Source organism: Nestor notabilis, unplaced genomic scaffold (genome assembly GCF_000696875.1).
Source record: "Nestor notabilis isolate BGI_N333 unplaced genomic scaffold, ASM69687v1 scaffold9319, whole genome shotgun sequence".
Lineage (NCBI taxonomy): Eukaryota > Metazoa > Chordata > Aves > Psittaciformes > Psittacidae > Nestor > Nestor notabilis.
The window spans coordinates 12,961-23,591 of NW_009943251.1; the positions used below are offsets into that span (position 1 = coordinate 12,961).

General features: G+C 37.6%; 1 protein-coding gene across 1 annotated transcript in view; it reads left to right on the plus strand.

Annotated features, from left to right (window-relative positions):
- The window catches only part of TRPC1 (transient receptor potential cation channel, subfamily C, member 1), a gene marked incomplete at its 5' end in the record, with an annotated part of 21,595 nt that extends 11,359 nt beyond the window's left edge, over positions 1–10,236 (plus strand). The window contains 5 exons of the mRNA XM_010021833.1: positions 2,825–2,968; positions 7,442–7,617; positions 7,764–7,965; positions 8,541–8,735; positions 9,552–10,236. Of these exons, the coding sequence (XP_010020135.1) occupies positions 2,825–2,968; positions 7,442–7,617; positions 7,764–7,965; positions 8,541–8,735; positions 9,552–9,779 (945 nt within the window). The remainder of the gene's footprint in view (positions 1–2,824; positions 2,969–7,441; positions 7,618–7,763; positions 7,966–8,540; positions 8,736–9,551) is intronic.
- Positions 10,237–10,631: the final 395 nt, after the last annotated feature.

Consider the following 10,631-nt stretch of genomic DNA (forward strand, 5'->3'; position numbering starts at 1 on the left):
CTTCTCCACCCAACCTGTAGCTGTGCCTGGGGTTGCCCCAACCCAGGTGTAGGACCTTGCACTTGGCTTGGTCGAACTTCATGAAGTTGGCATCAGCCCACCACACAAGCGTGTCCAGGTCCTTCTGGATGGCATCCCTTCCCTCCAGCATATCAACTGAGCCACACAGCTTGGTGTCGTCGGCAAACTTGCTGAGGGCGCACTCAATCCCACTGTCCATGTCACCGACAAAGATGTTGAACAGGATTGGTCCCAACACTGACCCCTGAGGGGCACAATTCATTACTGGTCTCCAATTGGACATGGGGCTGTTGACCACAACTCCTGCGTGCAGCCATCCAGCCAATTCTTCATCCACCAAGTGGTCCGTCCATCAAATTGGTGTCTCTCCAGTTTAGAGACAAGGATGTCGTGTGGGACAATGTCAAATGCTTTGCACACGTCCAGGTAGATGATATCAACTGCTCTGCTGCTGTCCATCAGTTCTGTAGCCCCATCATAGAAGGCCATCAGATTGGTCAGGCAGGATTTCCCCTTAGTGAAACCATTGTGGCTGTCACCAACCACCTCATTGTTTTTCATGTGCCTCAGCATTCTTTCCAGGAGAATCTGCTCCAAGATTTTGCCGGGCACAGAGGTGAGACTGACTGGTCCAGCCCTTCCATATTCCCCTTCTTGAAAATGGGGGTTATATTTCCCTTTTTCCAGTCATCGGGAAATTCACCTGACTGCCATGATTTTTTTAATATGACGGACAGTGGCTTACCAACTTCATCCATCAGCTCCTTCAGGACCCGTGGACTTGTGCACATTCAGGTTCTTAATGTGATCTCAAACCTGATCAGCGGAGCTGCCCGATTCTGGGCAAGTCCTGTCAAGGACTTGAAGCTCCCTCAGTGGCTTTTGCCACTCAGAATTGATGCCCCTGGACGCTGTGTTTCCCCATGCTCTGGTGTTGAATACGTTTTCTCCAGAGTTACTGAGGCAAATGGGAGTTGGAATATACGTCAAGACATGTTCATGTACTTAGAACCCCAAATGGAGCTACTGGCTTCCTTGTGAGAACTGGCTGGTCTTCCAAATGGCTTGATGTTAATTTGGGGAAATCTGCCTATACAACTCATGAGATTTGGCCTTTTAGCTTGCCTGATTCCGTGGATCAGTACTATGCAGAAAGGTAATGGTAATCTCTGTGTTTAGCTTGCTTTTTTGTTACAGAAAGTTTTACTTAGCTTTTGGTTACATATACTCACATTTTGTAAGTGGTTGTGGGGTTTTTTGGTTTCTTAATTTTTTTTTGTTTGGTGGAGGTTTTTTTGTTTGGGTTTTGGGTTTGGTTTGTTGGGTTTTTTTGTAGTAAGGAAAAAAGGCCCAAGACCATAGAAGAGCTCTGTTTTTTCTCTGTGAGAAGCCATCTGGATTTGATCAAAGATAAACCTTTTGAAAATGATCATTCCCATTCTGTTGTTAGCAGCACAGCATTTGGCAAGCTGCCAGCCCAATTGAACATGAGTATTTTAGCAAAATTCAAGCCACTGCAGTAGCACCATTATTTTGTATACCAAACTGTGAGTTGACAGCTGTCTGGCAGTTGGGAGGGAAGTAAACTGGTTCAGTTCTTCCCAACTTGGTGTTTGGCTCATTTTCCTATCCTTGCATTGATTCCAGAGGCTGGTAATCATTTGGAAAGGAAAGCTCCATTTCTTGAAAGAGACAGAGTGCCATGTTGGGCTGCCTTCCCAGCCATTCGTTTTGCGAGCAGCACATGTCTGTAGTAGTAGTTCGTTTGCTAAAATAAGAACACTTTGAGGCTAATTTAAGTTGTAGTATTTTTGAAGATGCAGGACTCTCCTGTCCTGTGTAACAGGCACATAATGGCATTTTTTGGGCTATTTTTATATGGAAAAAATTGTTTTTATAGTTCATACATTACCTAGACAACTAAATAAAAGTGTTTTGTTTACATTTTAGGTCCATATTATAGGCACTGAAGCTGTCAGAAGTACAGGAAGAGTGTTTGTAGCAGAGGGATTTGTACACATGCAATTGCAATGTATAAAACTATGTTTATCCCTGTTTCTTGCCATCTTTGTGCACCACTCTTTTGGGAAAGTTACTTTATAACAGCTTTGAGTTCCTGAGTTTTCAAATGTTCATCTTGAGACAGCAGAAGCTGTTAATAAAATGCTGAATGTTTTCAGCCAAGCCAAAAGTTAAGGATCTGTGGATATTCCATGAATACTGGAATAGTACCTAGTGGATCTACTTTAAGGGTGTGTTTACACCAGCAGTTTACTTGTGACTGCCATTCTCTGGAGAAATTCATAAAATCCATTGATTGAACCTCAGGTCCTAAGTCTTTCTAAATCTTTATAAAAGTAGTTAAGAGCAGGTGTCACCACATTGCAAGTTTACCCTACTTTTCTTTGCAGCATTTTGATGTTGGTTTTGACTGAGGCCTATTACACTAGACAATTTTATGTTTATGTTTTTACATGTTTATGAAGTAATGTCCTTTTTCAACACGCAAAACAGAGTAGAAGGGAGAGCAGAACAGAGGAATAAATGGTTTGCTGAGCAAGTGAGTGGCAAAATTAAGTGCTGAAGTTAAATCGTCAGATTTCTGGCTCCCTCTGGAACAGCTTTTTAAAATGCTTTTTTCTAGGAAGTGTGGTATCTGAAAGAGGTAAGCCATCTATGAATCGTATGTGTTTATTTCTTTTATGCTGTTTCCTGTTTTGAAGGCAAAAGTAGGGATTGAGGCATGGGTGCATTTCTGTATTTATAATGTCAGTGATCCGAGTTTGTCCTTTTTATATTACAGTTTCATGATTACGCTGAAAGGAAGGACTGGGATGCATTCCACCCTACCCTCGTGGCAGAAGGTCTTTTTGCTTTTGCTAATGTTCTTAGTTATCTGCGTCTCTTCTTCATGTACACGACCAGCTCTATTCTGGGACCACTGCAGGTGAATATCATTACTGCTTGAGAACATATTAAACTTATTTTTAATTTGCTATGCAAAGTCCTATTGAAAAGAGAAAAAGGAGAAAGGAAAGTAAGAAACTTGGAAAGTTAAAAATAGAAGTGATATTGCATTGGAATTTGTTCTTTTAATCTGTCAAGTAAAACATACTCATTTAGATGGAAAAAGGTAAGGATAAGAATGGAAAATGTAGTGTAATTCACTTTCATATAGTATCTTTTCCATGATAACTGTACCTATATTGTCTTTTTGTTTTCATCTGTTGTTAGCTTCACATACTGCATAAATGTCTGCAGTCTGAAAACTCAGGATCAGGTTCTTCCTATAAAGTTACATGAAAATGATTGTCCTAATTTCTTACCTCTAAAAGATAAATGAATGAGGTGTGTAGCAAGGAAGAGTAATCAAAGGCCTTTCTGTTTATGTCTGTGATCTCACTAAGGTTGCACTTTGAGTTGCATTGTGCAAATTTCTTTAGTTTGAAAAATACAAATCTCTCAAGAGTATTGAAATAGTCATCTATTTATAACCAGTTATAAGAAGGGAGAACAGGTTTCTTCTTACTTGGAATTTTCTGTAGCCTTCCAGTGAGTAATAATGACAGTAAAGAAACCCACATTTTAATTATTTAGTACATTTAATTCAGTCATTTGGAGATGGTGGGTTAACAGTTTTGTGTTGTGATACTGGAACAGTGGAGACCACAACATTTTCTAAGCAAATTTTTCACTTGAACTTGGAATTTAGCTTGGTTTTGTGCAAAAAATTTAGTTTTTCTCTTCCTGATTTGAGAGCAGACGTGGAGTTTTCTACTGTCTTTATGCCATGTAGTGTACTTCTGTTAGTTGATTTGGTTTTTTTAGCACAGACCAGTCTCACCTTAGTCTTGGTGCTATTCGTCGTGATGAACTGCAGATAAACTGGGTAGACCCAAGCATGCAGAAAGATGCTATACAGGAGGTATACCTTTGGGGATAGGGGAGGGAACATGGGCTATTATTAAGATATCACATGGATAGAATGCAATTACCTCCCTCAATCCTTTTTAAATTAAAATGAGGAAGAAAGCTTCCTTCTAAAAAACATTGTGAGTAGAAGTCGCCTCTTACCCAACCAGCAATGTTTTTTCCCTTCTGTGTTTTCTTTTGTTTAGCTTCAGTCCTCAGCACTGTTTCTTCACCAGTTAAGAGCCCTTACAGACTGAAGCAGTTGTTACCAAAAGCATAGCTTACTGAAAAAAGCTTTGCATAGGAATACTGCCAGCTTCTCTGGCCTTACTTCCTGGAGACTTATGACAACGAAACAGATCATAGAATCATAGAATGGTTAGGGTTGGAAAGGACCTTAAGATCATCTAGTTCCAAACCCCCTGCCATGGGCAGGGATGCCTCATACTAGACCATGTCACCCAAGGCCCTGTCCAATCTGGCCGTGAACAGTGCCAGGGATGGAGCATTCACAACTTCCTTGGGCAACCTGTTCCAGGGCCTCACCACCCTCACAGTAAAGAACTTCTTCCGTATATCTAACCTGAATTTCCCCTGGTTTAGTTTAAACCCATCACCCCTTGTCCTGTCACTACAGTTCCTTAATGAAGAGTCCCTCTCTGGCATGCTTGTAGGCCCCCTTCAGATACTGGAAGGCTGCTATGAGGTCTCCACGCAGCTTCTCTTTTCCAGGCTGAAGAGCCCCAACTTTCTCAGCCTGTCTTCATACGGGAGGTGTTTGAGCCCCCTGATCATCTTTGTGGCCCTCCTCTGGACTTGCTCCATGTCCTTCGTATGTTGAGAACACCAGAACTGTACACAATGCTCCAGGTGAGGTTTCACAAGAGCAGAACAGAGGGGCAGGATCACCTCCTTCGACGTGCTGCTCATGCTGGCAGACAAGTCACTGCTAGATCAGACAAGTCACTGCTTTCTTGTACCGATGATTATTCTACCCCCCTTTTTTTAAATTTAATTTTCCACTGATAGGATTTACTTAGTATAGCTGGTTGTCAACATTGTCACTGACTTTGCGGAGTCTGTTGAATAAAAAGGCACTTGGAATAAGCAGGGTAGTCATCCAGTGATTGTACTGATGGAATTTGTCCTAATAGGTCAAACCGTTGCTTCATCCTCTCTTCTAATGAGCAGGACTAGTTTTAAGAGCTTTGTGGCAAGGGATGGCTTGAAAGGATACTGCAAGAAAGATAATCACTATTAAGTGTAAATATTTGGGAGCAGCATTTTTATTTAACTCTTTTTGTGCAACTAGAGCTATACCAAAGGAGGTTCTCAATTAAATAAGTTTGGCTCAGATCACTAGGTCTCATATCAAGGCTTTAGAATGTAGCTGAAAACCTCCAGCTTGGAGGTTCAGCTCATTTTAATGAGTTGGAGTATTTAATCTTGCTGCACAAATAACTATCTCTTAGAATATTTGTTTCATACAGAATAGTCCTTCTTTGAAAAGAAAAAATAACCGGTCTTTCTAAATAATTGTAAAAAGTACTTGAAAAACAATGTTCATACTTCTCGTAACCGCTTGGATATTATTGGAAGACGCCTGATTCTCCTCTCAGGGTTTTCTTTGGTTTACTACTTGTCCTTTTCACTCTAGTTGTGACTATATTGCTGTTAATTATTCTTACGTTTTTCTTTTATACATTTTTAAATTGAAATGTACTTGCATACTTTGAAAAAATACTGAAGTCTTGATGTTGCAGCAAGCATTAAGGTTGTTATACAAATTGATCGAATACTGAAGTCTCTCCACATTTTCAAGAGATTCACTGTTTAATGTGCATATTTATTTATGTACTAGATCTTTCACAAGTTTTTTATTAGGAGGCTATGTTATGAAATTTTCTAAGTAAATAAAAACAGTCAACAGTCTCTCCATTCAGTGGCACACTGAAGCTTATGTTATTACTGTTGGCCAGTACAGCTTGTGCAACAACCCCTAGTTTTTTCTGAAAGTAGGTCACAAAGTTCAAATGGTGGTATTATTAACAGGAGGTAGCATAGTATTTCCCAAGACTAGATAATTAGTTTTAAAATTCTTAGAAATTCTAAATACATAGAAAGGAATAGCATGAGTATATGAAGAAAGCAGCTGGTATTTGGTCTGTGTAATTACACTTTATTCCAAACAAAATAGTTTGGGGCGAGTTGCACTTTTTGTGTGCATCTGTTTCATCTACTTGGTCTCTCTTTCTCTCTTGCCTTCAACTGTGTATCAGTTAAAAGGTAAATGTTTTGTTGTTGGGGTGGGTTTTTTTCTTTAAAGGGTTGGATGTGATGAAACAGTATGATAGTACAATCATACTCTGACCAAATGGTACAAGTACTGCATAGCTCTGCCTACAGTTGCACGTTCTCCATGATGGTGGCAAACTGCAAAGAATCAGAGAGGCTGTGCTGCGCAGCAGAGGTACTCACTGAGTTTGCAGCAGCATGGGAGGGGAGCAGGAGCCGGCACTGCATCTCCCAGTAAACTTGCACTTGCAAAACCTGACCAGTGATACAATTCTGAACTATGATTTGGTACAGATTGTGATTCGTATAGGATTAGGCTTTCCACACACTAATTTGTTATAGAGGATTAGATTTACCCAACCTCAATTTCTGTATTTACATTCTTTATAATAGTATATTATTCTCTGAAAAAGTTTGTAAGAAGAGTAATTTAAACGATGTAAACTGTTTATGCTATGTCTGTGTAAAAAAATTTACACTTATGACAAAAGCAAGTCACAGATTTTTGTGTTGGAAAAATGCACAAGCATAAATTTATATATTTTTTTTAAGATGCTGGTTTTGGGTTTGGTTTTTTTTTGTGGGTGGTGGTGTTTGGGTTTTTTTGTACTGTTGCAAACTTCTGTACAGGATATGTGGAATTGGAAACTAATAATCTGAATTCAGTGTCCTATCTTCTGTACACCCTTCATTTTTTATGTGCTTAGATGCCTACATGTTATATATATTTAAAATCTTACATAAAACATACAGTGAATTAATTTTGTATTCTGCAGATGGGCTTTGGTATACTCCATTTTGATTAGTGAAGAATTATGATTCAAAATGTTTTGATTAATTCAGTGTCCTTATTAAGTGTTTTTTTAACATTCTATATTGGTATTCGTGTTCAAATGCATTTCATTTACTGCTTTTATCTACTGACTTGTGAGTTCCTGATTACCATTGGTATTACAAATAAATAATATTGTATATATGAACTTTTTAGGTGATGTAAAAACTACTTAAATTTTCTTTCTAACATCTAGAATTTTTCACTGAAAAATGGTATGAGGGTATCTCCTGATTTCGAGGTCTGTTTAGCATCGTAAATATTAAGTTAAACATTTAAAATGTAAGTAGATACTTTTTTATTGATTAGAGGATGAAGGAGAGATTACAAGCAAAAATAATTACATGTTTTACTAAAATTGGAAATAAATCTATTTCACAGATTTCAATGGGGCAGATGCTACAAGATTTTGGAAAATTTCTGGGCATGTTTCTTCTTGTCTTGTTCTCATTCACAATTGGATTGACACAACTTTATGATAAAGGATTTACTGTAAATGAAGAGAAGGACTGCGCGGGTATTTTCTGTGAACAACAGAGCAATGACACATTCCATTCGTGAGTTCGATATCTATGAAATAGCTTTATTGTTCCTAGTAATGGAACAAAACTGAAATTTTTCCCTGAAGTTAAATTTACATTAAATAAACTAATTTTTGGTGTTTGCTTTACCTAACCAGATTTTTTTTTTCTTGTTTTTGTAGGTTTATTGGCACATGTTTTGCTCTGTTCTGGTATATATTCTCCCTGGCACATGTAGCAATCTTTGTCACACGTTTTAGCTATGGTGAAGAATTGCAGTCTTTCGTGGGTGCTGTTATTGTTGGTACCTACAATGTGGTGGTTGTGATAGTATTAACTAAACTCCTTGTGGCAATGCTTCATAAAAGTTTTCAGCTGATAGCAGTAAGTGGTTTCTGATTACTTAGCCGTAATTACTAGCTGTATCTTTTGGATATTGCACAAATTTCTTCCTACAATGTGTAGACTAATCTACAGACCTCCATGGATGAGCTCTGGCTCTGACTTCATAAGCGGCATCTTTCCTTCAACTTTACTTTCTTTTCTTGAGCTTTTTCTTTATGTTGATTCAAATAAAATGGGTACTTTGCATGGTGAACACATGCAAGGCTTTGGCCTTTGGAAATTGAAGACTTTCTTGATACAGTGGCTGTTCAAGTCAAGATGATATTCTTGATAAGATAGTGCTTGGGCATTTGATAGGGGATTAATACCTTTATAGCTGAATTCTGTATTTACATTATAATATATAGTGAATTGAAGAGTCAGGGTTTTATTTTAATTATTTAATATTAGTATATTAAAACAAATGTATTAAAATGCTGTATAATCTATATATTAAAATATTGTATAGTCATAGCTAAATAACAGTCAGTTTTTCAGGTATGAGAAAATAAAACTTATGAAATAGCCTGTTAATATTTTTCTTCTGCTCTCTGTTAATGTTTTTGATGCTCTAGAATCATGAAGATAAGGAATGGAAGTTTGCTCGTGCCAAGCTTTGGCTTAGCTACTTTGATGACAAATGCACGCTACCTCCACCTTTCAATGTTATTCCCTCTCCCAAGACTATCTGTTATCTTTTCAACAGTCTCAGTAAATGGATCTGCTCTCATACATCAAGTGGCAAAGTGAAACGTCAGAACAGTCTAAAGGTAAGAAATAATTGTGGGCTTTGAAATGGGAAAGGTGCTGCCTGCTAAAATGAATTGGCAAACTGCTGCTTGACACTGCCTGTCACATGGTGAGTGCTACTAAGATAAATAGGAGCTGTAGAATAATGTTTGTTGCATCCAAGATAGGGATAAGTAACTGTTACCTATTTCTGCTTAAATAAGATTCTTTCAGTTTTGGGAATTTCAGCCACCTTCCCTGCAACCCTTAAATCCCCCAGAAATAATTTGGAAAAAATGCTTTGATTGATTAAAAACTCAGAAACCTCAAGGAAGTATGTGCTACTCTCAAAAATGGTGAGGTTATTCTTTGGGGAAGGTGATTGGTTTTAAACATACTGCAGAAGTGTAAAGATAAATAACCAAAAAGGATCACTGAACCTCTCATTGTGGGGGGGAGGGATTTTTTTTTTTTTTTAATAAATGTTTTTATTGTACTCTGTAATTCTGCATACTAATTTTGCATCTTCTTGCCAACAAAAATAACGTAAAATAAACTAAATTCAGAGACTCTACAGAATGTGCACTGAGAGACATGAAGGATTATGGATGTCTTAATTACTCATAGTTCAATAACCAAGTCAGGTAGATTCAAATTTTTCATGTCTGGTACAGCTGATTATTATAATTTAATCTATATTTTGCTGGCAGTTTACATGCATTGTATATTTGTGGGCATCAGGATGCTTCTGTGGAATAGCTTTGTTATTTTGTTCATATTTACTCTGTATGATTGTGTACAGGCCTTAGATCTCAAATATCACTTTTCAATAGTAAATGTGTGATGTTTGTTTAAAGGAGTGGAGAAATCTGAAGCAAAAGAGAGATGAGAATTATCAAAAGGTGATGTGTTGCTTAGTCCACCGTTACTTGACTTCCATGAGACAGAAGATGCAAAGCACGGATCAGGCAACTGTGGAAAACCTAAATGAACTGCGGCAAGACTTGTCAAAATTCCGAAATGAAATGAGAGACCTGCTTGGCTTTCGAACTTCTAAATATGCTATGTTTTATCCGAGAAACTAAGGCCTAACTTTTAAATGAAAAGTGTGTACTTTTAGATACTTATAGGTGAAAGTGTTGACCTAATTCTTCGGCCAGACCAAATAGAAGATTACTGTGCAAAAATACATTTGAAAATGTGCTTGCATGAGTTGCAGCTAGATGTGGAAGTGGTGGAAATAAATGCAAACCCAGATACAGTAATTTTCTTAAGCTCTCTTAGCGTGTATATAAAATTTGTACATAGGAATTTTTTTAATGTTCCTCAGACTGTGGCTGTCAGGTGTCAGAGCTTCATAACTAGCACAGTGTGTTTATTTCTTCTATTTTTGCTGGTTTTCCCTTTTTGATACTTGCTTTTGAAGTTGTGGAAGAAGATAGGCTTTTTAAAAGAAAAATCCAGCCTATGTTTATTTTTAATAGAAAAGTCAGATATAGAAAAATAGAAAATTTCCAGCACAGTTGGAAATTATGTTTGACTGTAGGTTACAGTGCATGTGAAGACTGTATGGCTCTGAAAGAGGCAGTTCTAGTGCCAAGTTTTGTATGTTAACCTTGACTGTATACTAATATTTATACAATACAGAAAATCAAATCATCAAGACTCTTCCCTTTTGTGAGCACATTGAAATTTTGAACTCAAAACAGACCAGCCATTTCTTGAATGTTTATGGCTATATGTATGACAATCAATTCCTGCTTGAATTTTTCAGCAGTGCCTCAGAAGTACATTTTACTATAAGTGTTAAGATCTGGAACAGAATTTTAAAACTTATAAAGTTTACTATCTTGGGGGTTTAAATCAGGATGATTAATTATTTGAATTATTAAAACCTGTGATTTAACGAAAAAGAGGTGGAGCACATGAGTGCTGTT